Raw genomic sequence first — 27,387 nt, forward strand, 5'->3', positions numbered from 1 at the left:
CAAAAGCTAAGTTAATGGTGACTTGGAGGGGCACATAAGAAGGCCAAATGTCAGTGCCTAAGTAGAGTGGCGAATTGCTGAATTCTACAACTAGTTTGGGGGGCCAAATCCCTCGAAATGTGGTCCATAAGTAGTTAGAAGGAGGTTGAGTTCATTACTTGAGAGGTGGCAACCTTATTGGAGTCAAAGGAGCAATCAAAAGGGAGTTAACTGCCTCTTCTCCTCCATGCATCACAAATGTATAACACCCCACGCCACATTTACCCACTTTTACAACTTACCAGGGTAAACATGAGCTAAGAGTTACAATGCATGACCCAAATTCCAAGATTCAGTTATGGAAATGGGGTCCACTTTCTCAAAACTTACTGCAAAACACCCAATAGTGCATGATCACACTGCTATCTCCCAAACTTTACTTGGTCATTTTTCCTGAGACCAGACCACCCCTTGACCTATTTTACACCCTAGCCGCACGCATGTAGGCCTGCCAGTGCGGTCAGAGGCCTCCAGCCGCACACACAACCCATCTTCAGTGCGGTCAGAGCCAAGATTTCCCAGTTCTAAGGGTGCAATCACGGACCTTGTTCCAAAATTTTAGGGTTAGCCTACATGCCAACTGCCCAGAATTCTATGAAACTTTGTCAACAATGTCTATGTGTCTATATGCTTTGTTCCAGGCCCTATTCTTGTTCAAACTTGCCCAACACATGTTAATCATTTAGACGAACACTTTGTGACTATGGTACATGTAAGTCATGAATGCCTCATTTGTCCATTGTTTCATTAGTTTCATCAGATTCTCATCAAGAAGGCTTGCAACCCTCTCATACTTAGCTGTGATAACAAAGATTAGCACATGCAACCATATAAATCATCCAAGAGCTTGACAAACATGAACAAGATCAATAACAAGAGCACATCACATAACACGAAATATACCATGCATGTAACATTCACTTGACCAGAATGAAGCCATGAAAAACCAATCACATAATCAACACAATAAACCAATACTTGTACTCATTGATCTTCATTAAAGATTAACACAGATTAACATATGCATAGTGCCAACCAAGTCAAGGACTTCCATGTACCACCCGACCATAGATTGGGCTAAACCAATTCTTTCTTCTAACCCAATCACCGCCATGCCATATTCCAAGACTGAATTTGGGATTACATGGGATAAACCAAAGCCTAACCAAACAAGGAATCCAGAGGAAACCAGCTCCACTCTCATGCCACGATGATTTCACCCAAAACTATGAAGTTGTAGCTTCTTGCTGGTTGAAGCCAATGTGAAAAGTTATGAATCTACACATCAGAAATCCTACTACAATCACCGGTTTATCATCTCCTACTTGTTCTTTACATTCAACAAGTTATTTAATTATTTAAGCAATGGTGAAAACACTATTGCAACCTACTTATACATACAAATCATGAATTGAAACACACTGAGACAATCACACAAGGGACACCGTTATTTTTGGACAATCGTCCCCGGAAAAACCCAATTCGGGAAAACCGGTGCAGCATACAAAGGGTTTGTATTATTAAGCAGATTTATGAATACAATTAGGGTGCCAAATCTGGCTCACCCAACAGAGAATAAACCTGGCAGAAGTACCTCTCTCTAGAGACATATTTTGACAATTCCAGCAATTGGATGATCAAACCCCACAGATGACAATGTTGTTCCCAATGCTGGGCAGCGATGGCTGCTCCAAGCTCTACTCTGGAACTGCGTCACCTCCTCTAGGAGTTGCGTCACCCTTCTAGTGAGCCTCCCTTGCTCAAAAGTCGATATGTTGAACTGCTGCTCTCTCTGCCCCACAGAAAACCCCAACGCTGCCTCTAAGTGACTGCGTCAACCCCTCTAGCTTCTGTGTCACCCTCTCTGGAGTTGCGTTGTCTCTCTTGCTGCTGCTCTGCCTCTCTGCTATGTATCCTCGACCCTGGAATGAAGTCCCTCTGCCGAACTGCCACTCTTACTGCAACTCAGATCACTTAGCTCGACTTTCTTAGCAAACCATGTCCCATAAAAATTGTACTCTTTGATCTCTTGGTGTATCTCCAACTGACCCTCAAGTCTCCTCTTATACTTTTCTTGTTGATGAATCAACAGTCGAGATTAAGTCCCTAATCAACGACTAAGATTAAAATAGACTTGATCCTCGTCACTTAGAAGTTTCTTACCCATATTTTTATTAATATCCATTAATATTTTTATTTTCCTAAGTTTAGACTTAGGAACCCGTTAAAAATATTAATTATTTTGAAAACTCCTCATCCAGGTGGAATTTCTCCAAACGATTTATGGGTTCTAGAGATCTCATGTGTTCTAGCCCCTCCACAAAATTTCAGAGCTAGAGCACATCCGATGCTACCCAAAATCAACACTCCCTCTTAGTGAGAAATGTTCTCTAGTAACACTTCTCAACAGAAGTACTACACTGATCCAATACACCGATCCTCTGTGCTGCTGATGCTTGGCCTGTTGCCCTTCATCCACTGCATTGCTGCTTCCTGTGTTGCTGCCCATGACTCTGTCACTACCATTGCCACATATGTACTACAACTCCCTCTCAAAATGCTGCATCATGCTGCCCATAGCACTGCCACTGTTAACTGCTACACTGCAACTCAGTTGCTGAGAAGTAAGCAACTAAAAACTCACCCAAACACTGACATGCTAGTCAGTATGGATGCCTCGTGATACTGAAGCTACCTCTGCTACTAATTTGTGCTGACCCTCTGCTGCTATTGTGCTGCTGCAAATTGCTTTGTGCCTCTCGCACTGCTACAACATCCACTATGCTGCCTCAGACTTTGGCACTCTAGCTCTGCCATTTTTGCTCCATCACACCTCGCTCCAACCGACACCCGTCATTATGCTACTGTCGTTAAGGGCTCCCGTAGCCGTATGTGATCCAAGAGTTTGGGCATCTCAAGGATCCTGCCCCTCATGCAGTCTTCTCAACTACAAATCCATGTCGCCCCACCTCTTCTCTAGAGGCACATGAGCACTCATGTCGCAATCGTCATCCTCACCTTCCTTGTCAGCTTTTGCTAGAGCAATGTTTGAGTCATAAGCCTCCCCCTTGCCCTTCTTTCGGGGGCACTAAGTGGCATAATGTCCCAGTTCCCCACAGTTGTAGCATCTAACCTTGGTTATGTCCTCCTTCTTTCCCTTCTGCTGTACTGACAATGCGAGAGCTGCATCCTCCTCCTCCTTCTTGTTGACCCGAGCCCCCTTGCCGCTACTCCCTGTCTTGGTCATTCTCCTGAGCTCTTCTTGTTGAAGAGCTACCCACATCTCCTCCCAACTGGACAGAGTTGCTCTGCCAAAGATACTTTGGACAAAAGTCTCCCAATCCTCGGTGACTGCATTTAGGGCAATCCTGACCATGAACTCAGGATCTGGTGTAGACCCCGCAGAAGTCAACTGGTCGCGAATCCCTTGCAACTTGAGAAGGAAGGGATAGTTCTCCTCTCCTTTCTGCATTTGGTACTGTCTCAGCTGATTTTCTAATAACATCTTCCGTTGGATGGAAGAGCCTTGGTACAAGGTGGTCAGTGCCTCCCACATCTCCCTTGGTGTGTTCTTCTCAGCAATGTGTGGTACTACATGATCTTTGACCCCGTCTAGGATCATGCACTTGGCCTTAGCCTAGGCCTCCTCGTACTTCTTCAACGGATCAATGTCAACCGACACAACAACTACCTTCAAGGCATAGTCCTTGATGTGATGTTTGTCTAGGATTGTCAGAATCCTGGCCTTCCAGATGACAAAATTGGATGCTCCATCCAATCTGTCCCAATGTTTTAAAACTCCGACTCCGTCTCCGACTCGGCCGAGGGTTGACTCCGACTCCGACTCGGTATCAACTCGGCCGGCTTGATTTCAATGACTCGGTCGTTGTAAAAAATACATTAAATATTTATTTTTTATAAAAACACATAATTTTAAAGATTTTCATTCATGTTTCCAAACACACAGCATTAGAATATAGATAGAAGACAACATATGATCAAACTAGGCTCATGAATATATCCATTATATCAAAATGGAACCCAGTGCATTGTCCAATACATAGTACATACACGATGATGATATAGAGATCAAAACAAAAACACAAAACCAAGGAGGCTAGAAATGGCCTCTACAACAAAAGTCTGTGACCAGTACTACTGGCTACTACTAGAGTTGCCAACATCATCTGGCTCAGTGTTACTTGGGAGCGGGAGCGAAAGCGGGGAGTGAGAGCGAAAACGGGAGTGGGAGCGACATTTTCAGAAGCTCTCGGTTTGGGAGTGAATCTCGGAGGAGTTCGACAACCAATGTCACTAACATCAAGGTACATAGAGGGATTGGTGCTCTTGATTAAATGCGAGTTCCATACCCTAATACATGAAAAAATTCAATGGAAACATTGCAATCCCCCAATCCTGAAATCCTGAAAAACTGATAAGTCTGCTGGATTTTGAATGAAATCTAAAATTCTACTTTCTCCATATGAAATCCAATGAGGCCGGAACCACTCTCAAACATCCTGAGTCATTTCATGGTAATGTTAAAAATTTCATTCTCCTTAATCTTCATTTTCATCCTTTTACTTTAAGAATTTAACATTACCATGAATAGCATATCAATAGTAGGGATCAGAGTCAGACAGGGAAACCCATGAGTCAGACAGGGAAGCCCAGGGAGTCCCCAAAAATAAAAAATAAATTAAAAAAAGGTCTTTTGTTTGGGTTCACTGGTTGTTTTACGTAACCCGGCCGGGTTGATAAGGACTCGGCCGAGCCGACCGAGTTGTTACGGCCGAACCGGTTCAATGGCTGGGTCACAAAATCCAAGGCTGGCTCGGACCAACTCGGCTGAGTCGGTTCCGAGCCGGCCGTTTTTTAAAACATTGATCTGTCCTAATCCCTCAACCCATTCACTGCCATCTCTGCTCAAAAATAGGACTGGTTCTCTTCTCCCTCCCCTTCTGTCAATCTAGCAGGACTTGGATCTGGATTTCTTTGGCTCAAGAAATCCTCTAAGGAACAAGCTCCTCTAGACTCCTTCTGAGTCTTGATTTCCTGCCAACTGTCGAATCACTTCCTCTCCAATCCTCCTTTGCTACTGCAACCCGGATCTAGATTTCTTTGGCCAGAAATCTGTCAAGGCAGTGACTCCCTCTACCTCAGCTCTGTCTCCACAGACACTGTTATGCACCAGCAGAAACAACATCCCACCATCTCCTCAAATCGAATTTGCTTTGCTCCTCCAGCCTCGACAACTGGTTGATTCGAACCTTTCAGGCTCTATGCTGGCCCAAAGAATTGACGCAGCTATTGCGTGGGCTCTTCTCTAGCTCTGTGTCATCTTTTGCAGGCTCGAAATGCTGACGCAGGCACTGCATGAGCCTCTGTGTTGGTCCTGCAGTTGCTACTCTGCCTGTGAAACAACGCTGTCACTCGAGACAGCTACTTCTCTGCAACAAATTCTTCTGGATCTCTCGGCTGGTGTCTTCAGTCTCCCATGATCTACAATGCTCTGATACCATGTGAAAATTTATGAATCTACACATCAGAAATCCTACTACAATCACCGATTTATCATCTCCTACTTGTTCTTTACACTCAACAAGTTATTTAATTATTTAAACAACGATGAAAACACTATTGCAACCTACACATACATACAAATCATGAACTGAAATAAACTGAGACAATCACACAAGGGACACTGTTATTTTTGGACAATTGTCCCCATAAAAACCCAATTCGAGAAAACCGGTGCAACATATAAAGGGTTTGTATTATTAAGTAGATTTTTGAATACAACTAGGGTGCCAAATCTGGCTCACCCAACAAAGAATAAACCTGGCAAAAGTACCTCTCTCCGGAGACAAATATTTTGACAATTCCAGCAACTGGATGATCAAACCCCACAGATGACAATGTTATTCCCAATGCTGGGCAGCGATGGCTGCTCCAAGCTCTGCACTAGAACTGTGTCACCTCCTCTAGGAGTTGCGTCACCCTTCCAGTGAGCCTCCTTTGCTTAGAAGTCGATATGCTGAATTGCTGCTCTCTCTGCCCCACAGAAAACCCCAGCACTGCCTCTAAGGGACTGCGTCAACCCCTCTAGCTTATGCGTCACCCTGTCTAGAGCTGCGTTGTCTCTCCTACTACTGCTCTGCCTCTCTGTTATGTATCCTCGGCCTTGGGCTGAAGTCCCTCTGCCAAACAACCCCTTACTGCAACTCAGATCACTTAGCTCGACTTTCTCAGCAAACCACGTCCCAGAAAAATTGAACTCTTTGATCTCTTGTTGTATCTGCAACTAACCCTCAAGCCTCCTCTTATACTTTTCCTGTTGATGAATCAACGATCGAGATTAAGTTCCTAATCAACTGCTAAGATTAAAATAGACTTGATCCTCGTCACTTAGAAGTTTCTCACCCATATTTTTATTAATATCCATTAATATTTTTATTTTCCTAAGTTTAGACTTAGGAACCCATTAAAAATACTAATTATTTTAATAACTCCTCATCCGGATGGAATTTCTCCAAACGATTTCCGGGTTCTGGAGATCTCATGTGCTCTAGCCTCTCCAAAAAATTTCGAAGCTAGAGCACATCCGATGCTACCCAAAATCAACAGCCAAAACTTTGTAATTGCAGGTTGTGGCTTCTTGCTTGTTGAAGACAGAACTTTGTAATTGCAGGTTGTAGCTTGCCCTATGAATGAATTGAAGAACAATTATGAAAGTTACTTGTTCTTTTGTGTTCCATTTCAATTGTTGATATTAATATCTGTTATGGTTATTTAAGTTATTGTTGAAGTATTCAATGCTGTGCAGTAAAATAAATTTTTAAATTGATAAAATTGTTACAACACTGATTCACCGCCCTCTCAGTATTTTCCTGGTTTCTAACGGGAGACTCCACTTTCAATTTACCCTCTTATAAGGTAGGAAGAATTATTATATTTTTCTTTGATGTTCTAACCTTGCTTTAAGAAGGGTCATGATTGACCGAACCTTTTTTTAATATTTATTTTAGGAATGGCCAGAATTTTTGAATATTGGTGGTCTCTGTTGGGATAAAATCTACTGACAATGTACTTTTCGTAACAACTCTTGCACTTCTGGTAACAAAAAGTTTGAGTTACGATTCCATATTCAGACCGATACAAAGCTAACCGTACGTTGTTTCAATTGGTTGGTGGCTTGAGTAAGGCGGAAGGAAAAATTGTGGCTCAGTTGGCAGATGGTGAGATTGCGGCTGGATTGTTGGCTTGAGTAGGGTGAACGACATCTATGGTGGAGACAACAGTGACTACTGCTAAAGGTGACGATGAGGGCAATTAGCAGTAGGTGATGACGCTGGTGACGATGGGGACAAACGATGGTGACGGTGTTTGTGGTGGCTGAGGCAGTGGTGCTGCTCGACTACGATTTTGTTGCTTGTCTTTATTTTTAATTATATTTTTATATAAAGTTTTTTTTTAATATTTTGATATAATTTTTTTTGAATTTATTATATATATATATATATATATATTATTTTTTCTTTTATCTTGACTTTTTTTTTAATAATATTTTTTAAGATATATAATCTCTTTTTTTGCTTTATTTATTTTTATTATTATTTTGATTTTTTTATTTTGTTTTTTTAAATGGCCAAAGGCCTAATAATAAAATGGAGAATATCCAAACTATGTAGCAAAACACTTCAATTACGATGGCAACAACGTTGACGAAGATTTGATGGCCAAAGGCTGGATCGGACTAGCTCTATTCAGCGGTTGAGCAGCCAGAGGATCGAACAACGCTGATAGCAATGTTATGAACAAGGTTTGTAACTTTGTATACTCAAAGTAATGCTCTGATACCAATGTACATAACAAAGTTCATACTTTGCAATAATCTTCATAATACTTGGTACACGAAGACATCCATTGAGAATGAGAACATATATATTAAATAATATATAAAATAATTGATATGAGATATGAGATGATTCATTGTTACAAATAAGGGCCTGCTTATATACCTAGCCAGGTGCCCTTTCATGAACGGTCATGTCCTTAGGGACATGCCTGTACATTAACTAATTACTATTTAATTAAATATTCTTTTATATATATATATATATATATATATATATATATATATATATTATATTCATAACAGATGTTGACTATGCTTAAGTATACAAACATCTGGTAGACTTTCAAGGTGGGTGCAGGGCGCTATCAAGGTTTCAATGTTACAAAAAAAATAATGACTGAAAAATGTGACCAAAATACAGGATCTCATGTAGATGATTTGCAGTATACTAGCAAAATCTTGCATATTGTTAAAAAGTTTTTAGATATAACCAATTGAAGTTTATTTGAGCAGGTATTATGAACTATTATAGTAAGATAAGTCTTACTTTTGACCATTGATGTTTGGCACTGATTTTTGATCCTGATTACTTATAGGACATCTTGAGGAATAGTAGACTCCAAGGCATTCTGTTTCAGGGCATTACAAGTGAAAAACATGTAAGTATAATAGTTCTCTTAAATTAAAAGAACATCTCAGAATCTTCGCATGAAAGTGTTACATTCATTTTCTTGTATTCAAGACATGCAACTAGTAGATTGAACCCTCTAATAGTAAAAGTGTCAGAATTTATAGGAAAAAGTGCATCTGTAAACATTAGTTACTTGTTTTTGACCCAATATTATTTCTCACACTAATAAAGTTAGATATTCTAGATTGAGGGGGCGTGCAAGATTTTAAACTGGAATAGGGAAACTCTTGAAGCTGTGGAGTTACTTCATTGCAGAATCTCATCATCTGGTTTGTCTGAAATTTGTGCCTCTCTTATTTGTGAGGGTAGTTCAATGCACAATATTCAGTATTTCTCAGTGATGTCCTCGCGGGTTCTTATCAATGATGATTTTCTTCAATTTTTGTCTTCTGGCAGGTATGTTTCAGTTTTATCTTTTTGCTAGTTTAAGGTTTATTCTAGTGTGTATTTGCCTTGGTTGATCTCCGTCCTGATTACCTTTTCCTGTGAAGAATGATATTAGTACTCTAAGTGTGCTTATGTACTGCAAATGTTTCTGATGCAGCTTTAAGAGGAAAACTTTCCATGCAAGTGCAAAATTGAAGTGCTAAATGAATTCATAATTACAGCAAATGTTAAAATTTTACCTATAAAATACTATGTAAATTGTGTTCAACAATTCTTGGCAAAATACGTGTTTGAAACTTAACTTTAAGATGTAGCAGGTTCTATGTAGAAATCTATCATATCAGATGCATATATTGAGAATAGAAACTTAACTTTAAGATGTTGCAGGTTTTATGTAGAAATCTATCATACCAGATACATATAATGAGAATAATAACATTAATAGGTTATCGATTTCTGTGCATCACTCGCATCCATGTTGCCATGTGGAAAGTGGGTTTGTTACTTTGTTGGCAGGATGCTTCCTTATAAGCCCCACTATGTTTAAGAGGTTTATGTCACATGCATGTTTTGCCAAAAAGTGTTGAACACATCTGATGTAGCATTATTAATGTCTAGTTTTATAAGGTCATGGAAATTGAATCAAATGCAGTATATCTATGCCTTTTTTTGTTACGCAGAATGAGCCTTGGGTCACTGGGTGAGTAGTTTAGGAACACAGGTTTGTCACCTCTTGAGCTCCTCTCGCTTTAATTTGTTTTGTGCCAACATTAGGGGGTATCCCTAAGTCCTACCTGCAATTTATTCATGGGTTCAAAGAAGACAAATCAGGCTGCAAAGCAGATGAAATTCACAAAACAAACGCTACCAAATTGGGATGGATCCCAGAAACTAGCACCTGGCATTGGGTCATGGAGTTCGAATGAGAATCAAGGCAAGTGGCTTGTTTGGAGATGGAGAATTCCAATAACACATCCACACTAGATGAATCTCACCAGACCAATCTGTCTTAATTCCTATTATCAATGCTGGAAACGCAACCCTATCTCAGTTGCTTGAAATTAATTGGGACAACCTTCTTACTCTACAAACCGGAACCCTCAAGGTCAAGGAAGTCCAGTGAGATTTGCATATATTCTATTTAAACCAGGGAAGGAAAACCTACAAAATTTATAAATTTCACTTAACGAGAAGGCTGCAACCATCAACAACAGAATTTAATACACAAAAAAGGAAACATGTAGACCGAGTGGTCAAGCTTCATTTATTATCTGGACTTTTGGTAATTACAAATAAACTGAGATTCAATCTCAACGAATCCAATCATTCTACATTCTATTCTGCATTATTATATAGATACTCGGCTCTTCAAGGGCTCATGCTGACGCCCCGCTAAATATGGAAATGCCTATACTGTGCATGCCAGTCCGAGGTGAATGTGCAACTGTCAAAGCTATGCCCTCACACTTGCCAGTAATAGATAAGCCATCTGCTACAACCTGTTGTGTGGATGATCCAGTGCTGAAATGAACTGCTAACAGATGCATGCTGCTTCCAAACTGGCTTCAAACTCCCCATGACCTGCTGGAAACTCGCTGTGTGCATAATCATAGTTTAGCATTTCCCATATCAGAAATGGATAAGATAATTGGAAACAACCACCAGATAATGTGCCTCTCCATTAGTTCATTTAGCATTCTAACTGAGGGAAAATCTGTGGGCAGGTTAAAATTAGGCATAAATTGCCCCAAGCTTCAGTTCTCATTCTGCATGTCTCAACTGATTGAAAGGAAGGCCAAGACCCTCCTAGGAAATACACCATCCTTTTCATACTAACCTGTTGACCCCTTCCACCTACACCTACCTACAGGTTATTGATAAAAGACTTCAACCCCACAAGGTGTGGTTAGTGGCAGGGAACTCAGAGAAAGGGCTGTCACACTGTTTCCGATTCTCTCCTTCTAAGCTATCTCCTAGGTTAGCTAAGGGGGGTGGTCCCTAGTGAAAAGTCAAGTTAAAAGTGATATGAAGTTCTAGGAGGAAAGTTAATTTGGATTACTTGTAAAAAATAACTTGTTTTCAAGAATTAAACAAGCATATAAATGCACAGATTTCAATGATATATTCAAAGTTTAGATCAGTGCATTCAAGTAAATAACAATAGCTTGCTCAAAAAATGAAATCAAGATACAATGATAGACAATTCAAATGTTAGACCAGAATAAGCATATGAACACCAATTGCAACTATAAAGGAAATAGTACTTTGGAAGAAAATGTCCCAGATAATAAGATACATCAATTACTCATGAGCATAATGATCATCAAAGCAATACCATGAAATAGAACTACACCAATGATCAATATTCTAAGTACAAAAAATAAAATTGTTGCAAAAGTAAATGACTCACAATACTTGTATCATAAATGCTTCTTGAAATGAAAATAATAATATTTGCAAATGAAACTCAAAACACATCAAGATAACAAAATGAGAAATTGCAAGTAAAGTAAAATGATGATGTAAATGTGCTCTTGGTTGATTTTATTAGTTAAACTTTAAAAGCAAGATTTCAATTAAACTTCAATCCTCAGACCTCACCTTCACTCGAAATTTCGGACCTGACAGTGAAGAGTCAATAGAGGTGGAGGGTCCCTAAATGTCTATACAACCAACCTAAGTTGGAGGTTAATTTTGAATGAGGCTTTGAAAGCTTGTAAAATGCAACTAATTTAATATGCCTACTATGTCAGGCAAGTAAATTTGCAAAAGTTAAGTAAATGATAGAAATTGCCTTAAACACAAGATTGTGTACACATGTAGGATTTGTGAAAAATATTAGCTTTGCCTTATGATAGTTTTGTGATTTAACCAAAAGCAAATAAAACTTGAGAGATGTCTTGCATGTAAGTAAATAACAATGCTTGTGATTAAGTGAACTCAAGATTGATTAATTTTGCAAAAGAAATGGACTTGAATTTGCAATATGAAATTAAAATGACTTATAAAAAATTAAGTTAATGAACATGTGAAGAGTAATTTGTTCAAAGTAAAGTGTTTGTAGCTCAAATCAACATATAAAATGGAGAATGCAAAACCTTAAGTTGAATTGTAGCAAACTTATTTGAACAAAATAAAAATGTGATGAGTGAGGTTGTGTAAATTTTAAGCATGCAATTAAAATGGAAAACGAGAAGATGCAAAAGTTAATTCACCACATGTTTCTCTCCGTAAATGGAGAGAAGGGATGCCATGGGTAAAACCCAAGCTCCCACAAGAAAAATAGATCTTTTATTAACTTTTTACAATGAGTAAAAGACCCATTAATGGGCTGCCCAAAAGATGGAAGAGACAATTACAAAATAGGAGTACATAGGAACTAAGATCTCCTTCCAAGCAGTGGCAACCACAATGGCGAAGAATCAACTCTTGAAATCTGAAAATTACAAGTGAACAAAGGCCCACAACCAAGCTAATTTGTTGTTATCCAAAATTGCCCACGGCCTCCCTAAAGTTGATCCTCAAGTGCTCTTGGGGTCCGACAACAAATAGTTAGAGTTTCAAATTTTAACTTTCTTAATCCTGTCAACACAAAAGGTGAGCATAGTCCATAAATAGATCTGAATTTTCTGCAAAACCCACACTCAAACTTAGTGTAAAACAAAGAGGAAAGTTAGAAAATATAATCTACAAATATTCTACAAAATTTAGACTAAGGAATTGGAGCAAAACTCCAATTCTTGCCTAATTTTCAACATGCTCTTCAGTGGCGAAATAAAATTGTTATTAGCACAAGAAATTGAGACAAATGATTTTAATTGAAATTGGATTTTGAAACACAAACTAAAAACCAAGGATCCCTGCAACACAAAATCGTGAAATGAGGCCTTGGGAGATGACAAATGTAGGTTTTTCAATGAACTTGCTCAAGAGTGGAATGATTCCTCCAAGAATTTCCCTTCATACTTGAGGCTTGATCCAAGAGATGTTTCTACGCAACTTCGAATAAACATTAGATCCACATGGGTTAAAAGAAATACAATGATAACGAGATCTTAGAGATTTATTGGATAATCAACTAGAACTTTTTCTAGAGCAAACTCTCAAAACCAAATGCCAATGTGAGATAACTGCACATTAACAAATCTCTAAAAGCATAATGAAAACTAATGAACACAATAGTATAAGTGGAAAATGAAACACAATAATCAAGATATTACCTTGCTCAAGAAAAAGAACATCTCATATGTGAAACCCCAAAGTCTTTTATTGCAATAGAACATAAGTGTATATAAGAGCAGCAATTCCCCAAGCACCATAGCTCGTTTTCAATTCTTACAAATGAGAGCTCAAGGCTCTATTATATAGAACTTTGGGAGTCGATCCCAATGTAGAATGAGAAATGCCAAGTGTAGCAATGGTGAAAATCTCAATGCTCCAACGAATTTTGTAATGTTCCTAAACAGGAATGTAAGTGATATTCAAAGCATGCAAACAATCCAGCAATCAGAAAAAATAAATATACATTAAGCACCCATGGACACACTGGAAATAGAGAATTGTTGAGCCATTTTATTTCTTCTTCAGGAGAAAATACAATAGTAAAATAGAATGGTGCACCTAGGCTTGTCTCAATGGACAAGCAGGGCAAAACCCGGGTGAGAAAATGCCGAATTGAAAGCTATTACAACTGTCGCACCAAACTGAACTGCATTGCCCCCAGAAAACTGCTTTGTTTGTTGACTTCGAAGGGTTGGAATCACTACTTCCCTTGCTCAGAAAATTATGAGATTTCAGCTCCTTTCTCCTTGGCTTAAACCAGGAAAAACCCACGAAGGAATTGACCAAATGTTGCCCTCAGAATTTTGGTCCAAATTCCCCTTAGCTCCTCTAGTTGTTGGCTGAGTTGGAACCCATGTTTATCCCCTTAGATTTGCCCAAAAAATTCTATAAAATTAGAAGTGTGATCCTTGCCCAAAACCCAGAAAAGGTTTGCCTTGGTTCCAACCTTCAAAAATTGACCCTTCATAGCTTGCCCCTCCAATTTCGAATTCTGTTGCTGTGACTGATCCTGTCAATCTCTACGCTTCCAACTCCAACAATCCTCCTCAAGTGGCCCTCCAAGTGATCTCTTACTTCTCCCGGCCAGCTCTAGCTCTACAATTCCTTCCTCCAACTCCCACGTGAGCCTAGTGATGGCTCTCTGCGCAGACCCAGGTAACTGTAAATCAGGTTGTTGGGACGCTGGCTCTACTGGCTCCAAACTCGCAAGAAAGGCTGGTCTTTTGTTGCTATCCCAATCCTCTAACTCTCCCGGCAAATGCTTGATCATTGATAGCTCCAAACTCCCCCTGCGTATTCTTTAGCTAGCTAGAAATACGCATTCCCTGTTGTGGCTGAATGGTAGTGCTATAACACACTCCCGAAACTCCTGAAATACTTATGGAACCTCTCTAGGGCGGGCACGGATTGTCCCCCGAAGTAGAGGTTGAATCTCCCGCTTGAGAGATTCGTGGCTAAACAACTAGTTGACTCAGCTAAACAACAGAGCGAACAGTCAAGTAATTTTGATTGCAAGGTGTAAGAATGAATCCAAAATGAGAGTTGCTCCCTCCTTATAACTCCTTGGGCCTCCCTAGCCACATGTGGGCCCCTCCATCCACCTATTCAACTTTCCCCCAAGCTATTCGAATGGGCCAATTCGAACTCCCATGTGGGTGCCCCCCACATTCCACTAGCAACAAATAAAGTCGAATTACCTCCTAAGTCCCTAAGTCGAAAATGATGGGTTCTCTTTCTTAGCCAAAATTGTGCAGCAAAATTGTGGGACATGACAAATTTCCATGGGGCTTCTTGACTGCTGTAGGTGGCAGCCTTGACTGCATCAAATATTTGAAATTTTCTTTGTGCATTCCTTGATTGCTGGTATATAACTTTTGATTGAATGGCAGTGGAGAAGGAGCACCAATGCATGAGTTTAAGTGGGAGACAAACTCCAATCAGAACAGCAGTAATAACTGCAATCTAATCCATAAAATTCGTGCCCACAATATGCCAAAATGTGCTGCATATTAGCTGTTGTTAACTGCACATTCAATCTTTTCCTCATGTGCATATTCGTTGAGCTGTCATGTGTAATCAGCGTACAAGCAAATCAGATTTGCGTGGAGATGGAGTGGAGTTGCTGCGTTGACACTTTGATTGGGCCAGCGTGGAGATTTTAATTGGCATGTGCATGTTAACTGCTGGCTGCTGCGTGTAATCTGGGCATGTGCATGGAGCTTTTTTAATTGACATGTGCATATACCATGATAACTATGCGTAGGCAAAGGGAAAGAGGTGGGCTCTACTCCCCATCCATTAACTTTACCTTATAACTTAATCTTGTCACATTTGATTTTAAATTAAATCAAAGTTGAATTTTAGCCACACGTATATCTCATGAGCTCCTTTGACTTTTTTTTTTTTGAATTTTTTATTTGAGCTGCTTGTAACTTATGTGGTGGGCCCCACATGCTTGCCACATCACCTTTGACCTTTTCTGAGATTTTCCTTGTCAAAATTTGACTTATTTTGACTATTTTTTTTTTTTTGAATTTTTTCCTCATTTTTGCCACTGCTATTAGGAAAATCGACTTTTGAGGGAGTATAAGTCGTTTTTTGAGCATCAAAGTGGGTCTTCGGATAATGCTGGGCTTTTGAAGATGAATTTTGAGTAGCCACCCAAACATTTCCTAAGCCCACTTATTTACATCATTACATAGAAAATAATAAAAAAATCTCGTTTTGAGGGAAATTTTAATTATTAAAAAATCTTATTTAGACCTAGCCAAATTCCATGAAATTTTTTGTGTGATCTAGTATGGTAATATTCATCGACTCTATACACTAAGATGTGTTAGGGGCTCAACCTTCAAACCATCACCCTGGCTTTGGGGTAAAAAGTGAGTGAAAAAACCTAGAAAATTATCCGCCTTTGAAAAACAAGGGATAATTAACCAGATAAAAAAACACTCCAAGTTGTTGATCGGGTCCCAATATCCTAAGCTTGTTACGGACTCAAAAACTCATCATTACTAGTATCACTTATTACAATTCCCCACAAGGTGTGGAATCTGGGTACAAGAAAGATGATGAGAAGACAAAAGCAGAGTTAAAAACTTTGTTCCCTGATGATATATGATGGTACAAGTGTCCTCTGGATCATCCTTGGGCATGGAGTCTTTCATTTAATCATCAGGTGCCACTCCAGTGGTCAACACAAACCCACATGCAATATTCATTACCTTGCATTTTTATGACTACCAAAATAGATAGAAAGCTATTGTAACAAAAATAGGTGAATGAGTTTAAGCTTCAGCTGAAGTGCATCCTTTGTTACGAATAAAATATATATAAATAATAATATAATATAAGTAACGAGGATAATTGTAATTACTAATTAACTAACAATTATTACAATTATCCTCGTTACTTATATTATATTATTATTTATATATATTTTATTCGTAACATTGCCTTCTTCCTCAAAAAGCTTTGTCCTCAAAGCTTGTTGATGAAAAAGGCTTGATCTCTTTTTTGGCTTCAAATGACTTTCTCTCTCGGAACAATCATCTTTGTCGACACAAGCTGATATGATCTTCTAAGTGACAAACAAAATTGTCGCACTGAGAAGGGATCAGACCATCCTAGATTAATCTTCTGTGTAGTATTCTGATCACTGGGATTTTGTAACGACTTGTTAGCATAAGACTGGATTGAGGTTACATCACTATTATCTGGAACATCAGTTTGTTGTTTCGGTTCTGAATGACCCCAAAACGTAGCGTGGTTGATTCTCATGATTCGGATGTCGATATGGAATTTTTTTGGTTTGACTTTCCGTTATTAAGTGTGTGGAAATTTTTTGATTTACTTCAGGGAATGATGTTGTTGAGTTTGTTACGAACCCTTCACTTGGGGCGTTTATCATCTGAACTACAACATCCAAGCGTGTCGTTTCTTCAACTGACTTGTCTTCTTGAGTAGTCATATTCACTGGATCGGTATTTGTTCCCTTATTTTCAACTTGGACTGTTACGACTGGAGATTGATACTTCTTCTTAAGTGAATTGTTCCAACTTATCTTTTAATGCTTTCTTATCATCCTTAAGTTTCTTAATTTGAGTGAGTAGACTTTGATTATGGTTTCTCAGACGTAAAAGTTCTTTGATTTCTGATTTATCAACCTTATTTTCAGTGTTTTGAATTTTAAGATTTTCATCTTTTAGATCTCTGATTTGTTCTAATAAATTTTTATTAAGGTTCTTTAAACGCAAGGTTTCCTTTTCTTGTTCTGATAAGTGCTTCTTGAGTTCTTTCTTTGTGACCTTAGTCTTCTTCACTTGCACCAGTAATTTTTCGACGTGGTCCTTGAGACGAGAAATTTCTTCGTCCTTTTCCATTATTTCTTTGTAATGCATATCCACAAGATTTTTATGTTCGTGTTTTAATGGCTTCTTGTTTTGCTGAATTTTGGCTATTTTGCCATTCTCTTGATCTTTTAGCTGCACTTTCTCGGTACAATGGATTACATCATTCTGTGGGAGTGATGATGGACGTTCAACTTGGAATAGGGATTCCATTCTCTTTCTCTCCTCAGCATGTTGTTTCTTAAGTGTTGTGATTAAGTGTTCTATATCTCTTGTGAATTGTTTTTGTTCATTACTCAGAGATTCCATATTTTTTATTTTTTATTTTACTTTGTATGGAATTTTTTATTTTTATTTTTTGTTAAATACTCTTTTTATAACTTTTCAATTTTTTTTTAAATAACCTTAACTCTACTAATTTCCTCTTTTTACTCTTTTTACTCTTGAAAATTACTTCCTTAATTTTGATTAATTATATTTTTTTTTATAAATATATATTTTCACTTCGTATCTTAATAAACTTCCCCTTTTTTTTTATAAAAGCACTGTTCTTTTCTTTTTTTAAATTAAACCTAAAACATATATATATGTATATATATTGAAGGCACGTCTCTTTTCTTTTCCTAAATCCTTAATTAATTTAACTTTTGCTACATTAGCCTTTAAAAAACAGATAACCGTACATGAAACGACCTTTCAATTATTATAAGGATGCCCTCTTATATATTTTCTAATCTTATATATTTTCGTAAATATATATATGTTAACAAATCCACTCCACAAATCTAAAACGTCACGATGTCGGTTGACCGTTTGATGTCGGTTGACCGGTTGACTGTTTGACGTCAAATAATAATATAATATAAGTAACGAGGATAATTGTAATAATTGTCAGTTAATTAGTAATTAGGATGAAGAGGCATGTCTAAATGAGACATGACTCTCCATGAAGAGACACTTGCTTGGTATATAAGCAAGCCTCTCGTTCTCATTGTAAATCATTCGTTCTTATTCACATATTTAATATATAATATTTGTATTCTCATGGATATCTTTATATTCCAAGTCTTCTGGAGTAATTAATCTTAAGAAGGAACTTTGTTCACTTCATCCTTGTTCATGGATGAAATAGATCTAAAGTCTGACATGAAGTGTGCCTTCCTCTATCTTTTAATTAGAAAGGCACTAAGGAATGAAGGCATGGGGAGTCAAACTTAGCAAATACTAAAAATTGAATGCAAAGTCCCCCTTTTGCTTGCTTTACTTCAATATATGAGATATAAGCTCACTTCGGGCAATGCACCCTCCATATTGCTAGAGAACTCTGTTATGAACAAAGTTCATAGTCACAAGTTAAATACTCTAGAACACTGTTGGACACAGATTGTCATTGACGTCAATATGGCAATATCCAAGAGGAGCAGACCAAGCCAGAGGAGCCACATTGGAGCAAAGAGGAGCTATAGGAGGAGCCACATATATATATGCCATATATATGCCAAAGAAGAGGAGCTATTGGAGCATATCGGAGCAAGAGGAGCCATCGGAGGAGCAAATGAAGCAAACAGAGTAATATATGCATGCATCAACATTATCGGGAGCTGTTCGAGTGATCAAAACCCATATATGCCTTCATTAATACTATCGGGAGTTGTTCGGGCAATGAAAACCCACATATGCATGTATTAACGTTATCGGGAGTGTTTGAGCGCCCAAAATCTACATATATGCATTTACAATAATCAAAGGCCTGTTTCCTTTTTGGCGGAAACAACACAAGTTAAATGTGTTTTGGCACATATGGACCCGATGGCACATATATATATATATATATATATATTTCGCCATATCGGCGCATCGGGGTTTCGACTAAGTGACCCGATGGCATATCGCAATGGACCCGATGGTGGCATTAAAACTGGTTTATAATGATATCGCATCCGCTGTATGTCGCAATGTATATAGGGCCGTCCACCCCAATCCTCCGATTGCGATAAGTGGTGGCGGACCCGATGGAAGCTTTAAAGGGAATATATATTAACATCGCATCCGCGGAGGCCTTGTAACACTTCGGAGCAGCGTTTAACGAGATCGCCGAAATCATCCAGACCCGAAATCATTATAGAACGGGTCGTTAAAGGATATCGGGTCCGCAAAGGCTTAGGACTGTACGCCCATAAACGAAGCCGAAATATTATAAGACAGAACCCAAAGGAGCGTCGGGTCCGCAGACCCATTACATCGCTAATCTGCCGATACGAATCCGCCGATATGACGGATCCGAAATCCATATAAAAGGGAGCATAAGGTGTGTCGGGTCCGCACCGCGTCGGGGAATGGGGTTAAGAGTTTTATTGCGAGCGCCGAAAGCCGGACCCGCCGATAATTATAAAGGCGGGTGCATAAAATTTGAGATCCGCGTCTGTTGAATGAGAACAGGAATTATGTTATTTTCCCGTGTATTAAAATATATGTGGCCGCGGGGTTTTATAGTGTTGGCCATATATTTGTATATGTGTAGCCGTGGGCTTTAAAGCCCAAGATAATTAATAACGCGGATGGGTGGTGGCTTCCGATAGACATAAAAGTGGCGATAAAAGGGTGGCTCCGATTCTAAAGTGTGGAGGCAAAAATACTGTGAGGAACAGTCCTGATAGTGCGGGAGACCAAATCATGGCGATTATGATTGTGATAAGGACGTGGTTGTCCATTAAATAATGCCATCCCTGTGTATGCCCACAATCAGTGGCAAAGCAGCGCTGTTACAGTCTTATGAATATGGTCCTCTGCGTTGACTCAGTGCTTGCCATTGATACAACGCGTCCTGCGAATATTGGAACACTTGTATAGACAGAAGAAGCAAAGGAATGGGAAGCCGAAGTGTCAAGCGAACATAGAAGTTCAAGCGAGGCAGAGGAAACGATAGCAACTAAGGAGGAAGCCAAAGAGCCAGCATGTAAGAGGAAACGAATGGACAGAGGCATGGAATGTATAAAAACAGAAAACACAGAGGACTGCGTTGTTGTTGTTGTTGTGGTGAAGAACCAGAGAAGAAGCAACAGAACCAGCAGAGACTGCAGAGGCAACAGAAGCAGCAGAGACTGTAGAGGCAACAGAAGCAGCAGAGACTGTAGAGGCAGCAGAAGCAGCAGAGGCAGAAGCAGCAGAACCAGTTTATACCAAGGTTGGGTTGGAGCCCAAGAGGTTGGAGCCTCAGAACTGAACAGGATTGAAGTCCTTGGGAGTTGGTGCTCCTAAAATCCAAGATTGGTATCTTGGCAAAACAGAGTTGGTGCTCTGGAGGTTCGAGCCTCACTGAAGTCCAAGTTGGAGCTTGGCAACCATTCATAGTCAGATATACTTATATTGTATTTATTTCATTGCACTGTATTAAGTCTTAATAAAATCATTTATTCCAGCTGTCGATTTTTGTGTTCTGTGTATACATATACATATCTATATATGCTTTTGACAATCACTAGAACAAAAAAATAAGAAATACTGATTCACCCCCCCTCTCAGTATTTCCAACAATTGGTATCAGATTAGGCTTCTTCATACTAGCCTAACAGCTTGAAGAAGGATCAACAGCCATGATGAGAAATCATGAAGCATCAGGAAAACCTCCTCTGTTCGTTGGCACTAACTTTGGGTTTTGGAAGAAAAGAATGACTTACTATTTAATGTCCCTTGGACCTGAAGTCTGGCATTTTTGTCAAACTGAATACCAAGCGACTTCCACTCTTCCAACAGACCAAGACGAGAGGAAAGCCTACATTGCAAATGCAAAGGCCATGAACTCTATCACTAGTGGAATCACTTATTTCGAGTTTACAAAAATCATGCACTGTAACTCTGCCAAAGAAATGTGGGAGAAGCTAGTTGGCTTGTATGATGGAGACTCAAAAGTCAAAAAGGCAAAGCTTCAAACTCACAAAAGACAATTTGAAAGTTTGAAGATGGAAGGTGAAGAAGACATTGCAGCATACCTCCTCCGAGTAGCTGAAGTGGTAAATTCCCTGAAAGGATTGGACGAAAAAGTTGAAGAAAGTACCATTGTTCAAAAGGTATTATGGTCTCTTCCAGACAGATTTGACTCCAAAATAAGTGCTATAGAAGAATCAAAGGATCTTGACACCCTCAAAATGGATGAGCTCCATGGAATTCTTACTGCCTATGAAATGAGGAAAGGTGGCCCAAGCTCGAAAGATGCAGCATTCAAGGCCTCAAAGTCAAAGAAAGAGAAAGAAAGGAATGACTGTAGTGATGAGTCAGGTGTGGAATCCGAATTGGCTCAATATGTATGAAAGCTGAAGAGAGGATCTAAGCTTAAAGGCAAGTATCCTCTTATCTGCTTCAAATGTGGTAAAATAGGTCATTATGCAGCAAAATGTCCTCATAAACATGATAGTGATGATGAAGGAAATTCTAAAAGAATGGCACATAAAAAGAAAGGGTTCAATAAGAAAAACTTCTTCTCCAAGCAAGATGAGTCTGATGAGGATGAGTTTATGGTCATCAAAAAGAAATCAGATGAGGAAAGTGATCATGATGAAAGCCAAGAAGCATTATTCATGGCACTCACAGATGATGATGTCTCGGGGCTAGAAGGAAATGTAGATGAACTGTTAATAAGCGCCATTGAAGAAAACGAGAAACTACGAAACAAAATCATTTCTCTCAAAGTGGAAAACGAGGAAATAAGAAGGAGAGAAGATCTCTTGGAAGCAAAGCTTAAAGAACAAGAAGAGACTTGTGAAGAACGCGAGGCCGAAATAGTATCTATGAGAAAGGAGTTGGAGCAAATTAAAAAGGGTTGTAAAAGCTCTCAAATACTTGATACTATTCTGAAAAATCAAAAACCTCAACATGATAAGTCTGGAATAGGTTTCAAGGGAGAATCCTCAAGCACTAAGAAAAGCGCGAAAAGCTATGCCAATGCACTTTCCTGCAATCCAAAAGGCGAAAACGTATGTTATCAAAAGTGCATCCCAGATTCCAAGAATGAAGAAAGAATTACTCCAAAGAAGAATGTGGAGTCGAATCATGGACACTACAGCAAATACAAACCTGTGCTCCACCAAGGACCCATCAAAAATCCAAAGGACGAGGGAGGAGTAATTCCCAGGAAGGAAATCGACTTAAACCGTGGTTGCTTCAAAACCATCTTTCTTGGACACTGTTTTCACTGTAAAAACTTCGGTCACCAAGCTAGACACTGTATGGCTCGCAGAAGTGAAAAGACAACGCAAAAGGACCGAGTAATCAACTCATATGCCCCCAAAAGGCAGGGACAAATTAAAACCTTCAATTCATTTGATCCCTTGACTAAATTTGATCTGACTTGCTCTTTTTGCTACAATAATGGACACTATGAACAAGACTGCCCACTCAAAGGAAGAAAGACGAGTAGCAAGAACTTTGGCATGGAAAAATGCGGCCTGGCTCTATTTGCCCAAAATAATGGAAACCAGTGGTTTGTGGATAGCGGGTGCTCCAGACACATGACAGGAGACAGAAGGAAGTTTATCTCACTGAGCAAAAAGGAAGGGAATGTGTCCTTTGGAAGCGGAACTGGCAAAATTGCAGGAAGAGGAACAGTTACTCTGATCAATGGAAAAGGAAAAGCTCAAGATGCTCTGCTGGTTGACGGACTCAAACACAACCTTCTGAGTGTCAGCCAAATCTGTGATCAAGGACATAAGGTTGTTTTCAGCACCAAAGACTGTGAAATAAGGAACTCTGCCTCAGGGAAACTTGTGGCAAAAGGGGTGAGAACACCAGACAATATTTACGTTCTGAACAAGATTCAGGAAAATAAATGCTACTTGAGTCAGACAGATGAGAGTTGGCTGTGGCACAAGCGACTTGGACATACCAGCTTCGAAAATCTGATCAATATCAGCAAGATCAAAGCTGTACAAGACATCCCAAGGTTGTTCAAACCAAATTAAGCAGTGTGTGGTCCATGTCAACATGGAAAGCAGAGCAGAACTAGCCACAAGACAAAGGAACACTGTACATCAAAGCCCTTGGAAATCATCCATGCTGATGTGTGTGGGCCAACTAGAAATCAAGCACTCCAAGGAGAAAGGTACTTTGTGTTATTTGTTGATGATTATACTAGAATGATGTGGATATATTTCATAAAGTATAAATCTGAAACCTTTGAGTGCTTTAAGAATCTAAAAGCCCTTGTAGAAAATGAAAAAGATTCAAAAATTAAGTGCCTCAGAACAGACAGAGGAGGAGAATTCACATCAAACGAGTTCAGTAAGTTCTGTAATATTCATGGAAACAAAATGGAATTCTCGGCTGCCAGAACACCTCAGCAAAATGGGGTAGCTGAAAGACGAAACCGAACAGTCCAAGAGATGGCAAGAACCATGCTATTAGCAGCAGACTTACAGCCTAGATTCTGGAGAGAAGCAGTAGGGACAGCCGTCTACACACTGAATCGAACTCAATTAAGACCAAACTGTGATAAAACTCCTTATGAGCTATGGAAAGGAAGACCTGCTTCGGTGAAGTACTTCAAGATCTTTGGAAGCAAGTGCTTCATAAAAATAAATGATGGCTCACCCGGAAAGTTTGATTCTCGGGTTGATGAAGGGATATTTCTTGGTTACTCTACACGGAGCAAGGCCTACAAGTGCTACAATTATCAACTGAAGAAAATAGTGGAAAGTATTGATGTAAAGGTTAATGAAGATCTTCCAGAAAAGGAAATTGAAGAACATGAAGATGACTTCCTCATTGAAGAAGAAGAACCTAAAGAAGAAGAAATAGATGAGAAAGAAGGAGAAGAAGAAGAGGAAAGAGAACCACCTAATACCCCTTCAAAGATGAAGTATGTTCAAAAACATCATCCAGAAGAGCAGATCATTGGGGATAAAGATGAAGGTGTGCAGACCCGAAGAAAAGTCATTGCCCTCCTATCTATGATAGAACCAGAAACTTTTGCAGAAGCAAGTAAGGATCCTCATTGGGTAAAAGCCATGGAAGAAGAAATGACCCAAATTGAGAAGAACAAGACATGGGAGCTGGTACCTCGTCCAAAGAACAAAAACATAATAGGAACCAAATGGGTATTCAAAAATAAAATGAATGAGGAAGGACGGGTTATCAGAAACAAGGCAAGACTTGTTTGGAAAGGCTATTCACAAATAGGAGTTGACTTTGAAGAGACATTTGCACCAGTGGCCCGTATGGAAGCAATCAGGATGTTCTTAGAATTTGCTTGCTCAAAAGGATTCAAAATCTATCAAATGGACGTGAAATCAGCATTTCTAAATGGGGAACTCAAGGAGGAAGTCTACATGGAGCAGCCAGAAGGTTTTGATCTGACAGCAGGAAAGGACCTAGTCTGTAAGTTGAAAAAGGCTTTGTATGGATTGAAACAAGCTCCTAGAGCTTGGTATGCAAGACTGGATAACTATCTCCAACAACAAGGCTTCAAAAAGGGAGTGGCTGGAAGCAATCTATACATAAAGACAGATCAAGGTAGGTTACTAGTTACTCTTGTTTATGTCGATGATCTGATTTTTGCTAGTAATAATGATGAAATGAGCCATGAATTTTCTCAAAGCATGGCAAAAGAGTTTGAGATGTCAATGATAGGAGAGTTGTCCCACTTCCTTGGACTTCAAGTATCTCAAACCAAAGCAGGACTGTGTATATCTCAAGCCAAATATCTAAAAGACATGCTCAAAAAATATGGAATGGAGGACTGTGCACCCGTGAGTACACCTATGACCACAAACTGCAAATTGAGCAAAGATGATGACTCCCCTCTAGTAGATGCAACTCATTACAGGTCAATGATTGGATCCCTTCTATACCTAACAGCTACACAAATAGACATAATGCAAGCAGTAGGAATGGTGGGAAGATTTCAATCTGCTTCCAAACAATCTCATTTATTAGCTGTGTTAGTGTCAGTCTTTACAGCCTTCCTCCAGTGATCAAATGTGCTCTTACATAGTGATTTTGAAGTGTCAAGGTCAAATTTTGTCATTTCAGTGAGTCTTCAAGCAAAATTTGGTCACTAGGCATTAGGTCTAGGGTTTGCCCAAATGTCAGTCCATGTCATCATTCAGCTGAGCCTATCATCATTCAGAGGGTTGTCATTATCATGTCAGTGTCTAATGAGTCATTTCACACCTTTTTCATGCTTCAGTTGCACCTAGGCAAGGTCATTTCCCTCTCCTAGGGTTTTGAAGGCAATTTCACTTGGATGGTCAAATCACCGGCAAAACTTGTTTCCTGATGTTCATACACCTTTCTCTATCCTTAAAGTACCTTATCAAACACTTCCCATCCCTTAGATCCGCCAAATTCCTCATTTTTGCACAAACCCTAGTTTCTAGCTACAACATGGCAATTTTCTAGGTTTGGCCTGTGTTTTGTCCTTTTCGACCCCTTCCCCTCACTCAATCTCTGAGATTCCACTTTCCCCTGCTTCCTAACATCCCTCCCCACTCCCAAAAATTTCCCCAAGAATTTAGAAGCCCTCTATCCCCTTCATTTCGCTCCATTTCGACAAAATCCCTTGTTTCACACATCGGGACAAGTTTCACTCAAAAGCTGTTTCTGAGCAATCAAAGATGAATTTTGCAAAACTGAGAGAGGTTTTTGTCCACAACATGCCAAGGAAGAAAAACCTCTTTCACTTTTTACACAGGTGTCATGGTTTGAGAGAAATGTCAAAAATACCGGCGAGAACGAAGGTGCTCCAAGGACGGTTGGCCAAAGCACAAAAACGAAGGAAAACGCCTGATCCACTCCAAATTTTGGCCAAAGCCTCTTTGACTGAGCATGGTACTTGATTGGGGACTCCCAGCCCAAATTTCAAGAAATTTGGAGAAAATTTTGTCATTTGTGAATTTTTTGTGCCAATTACAGGTTTTTCCCAAGAACTGGTCTCACCCCGGGTGAGACCAGTTTGAAGGGCTGCTCGGAATTTTGCAAACTTGGCATTTTTGGAAAGGGCATTCAAAAAGAAAAATTACCAATACTTGGGAGAAGCCTGATTTTGAGTTTTGAGCCTCCAAAAGCTCAAAATACACCTAAAAAATGACTTTCTGCCCACTTTTTGAGTTGCAGAAAGTGACCTTGGGAGAAATGGTTTTTGAGGGGTCAAATCAACACCAAATTCAGAAATTCCACTTGGGATGGAAAGTAGACAGGCCAAGCTTTCCAATGAGCCATCTTGCACCTGATTTGGACCAGTGGAACCCACTCAAAAACAGTTGTAAAGGGGCGCGACCAGAACTTCCAGATTTGCCAGAATTGCCATTTTCGGTCAAAAAACACTGTTTTGACTATGGTTGACCATTTTTACTTGTAGATGATGGATGAATGTAATATTTTCATGGCACTTTGATAGGCTTTATCTTTCTTTACTCTTCTAGAAGCTTCTTTGATGTAAATAGTTAATATTTAATGCATGGATAGGCTTCCTAACTTTTAGAGGCAAGTTGTTGTGCTGGCCTATTATCTAGTGACTGATTTAGAATTAGTTGTAACAGCTCCTAGGAAGCTGAGCTCGACCCCTAGAGGTGGGGGAAGAGGTTTGACCTTCTATATTATGCCTTCTCTTTCTCATTTTGATGGTTGGACTCTTGTGTAAGGAAGCTTTATTGTATATTGTGCATCTATTTCTGCAATTGAAGGCAAGGAAAGCCAGGGTTTTACAGACATCTTTGAGGATTCTTGTGGATCTGATTGTTGATGGTGTGTTCTCTACATGTTCTTGTAAGTTTGTTTATGTGTTTCACATCTCTCTTATGCTTCTAAATTGAACAGATGAAGTGGTAAAGTTTGAACTCATGTTTTGCCATGCTCAGCTTTTTAGTTTGTTCAATTTTAATGTTTTCTACTGTCTAGAGAGGATTCGAATTGTGTGTTTGCCCTCTTTAGCTTCTCCTCTATCATCTCTGATCATCCATCTCAGATTAAGGCATCAGCACTCATTCCTACCTTGCCCCTTAGATCCCCCT

The 27,387-nt window shown here is 39.3% G+C and overlaps 1 protein-coding gene across 7 annotated transcripts in view; it reads left to right on the forward strand.

Annotated features, from left to right (window-relative positions):
• LOC149217996 (uncharacterized) overlaps positions 1–27,387 on the forward strand; it is a 276,072-nt gene that overhangs the window by 178,482 nt on the left and 70,203 nt on the right. For 6 of the 7 annotated variants that reach the window (XM_089383716.1, XM_089383715.1, XM_089383713.1 and 3 more), the window contains exons 8-9: positions 8,494–8,556; positions 8,773–8,984. The exons of the other annotated variant lie outside the window; for it this stretch is intronic. In XM_089383716.1, the coding sequence (XP_089239842.1) occupies positions 8,494–8,556; positions 8,773–8,984 (275 nt within the window). The remainder of the gene's footprint in view (positions 1–8,493; positions 8,557–8,772; positions 8,985–27,387) is intronic. 7 annotated transcript variants of the gene reach the window in all.

The sequence above is a fragment of the Pinus tabuliformis genome, chromosome Q, assembly GCF_031772625.1.
Source record: "Pinus tabuliformis cultivar Carrire ecotype Pingquan chromosome Q, CPIR1, whole genome shotgun sequence".
Classification (NCBI taxonomy): domain Eukaryota; kingdom Viridiplantae; phylum Streptophyta; class Pinopsida; order Pinales; family Pinaceae; genus Pinus; species Pinus tabuliformis.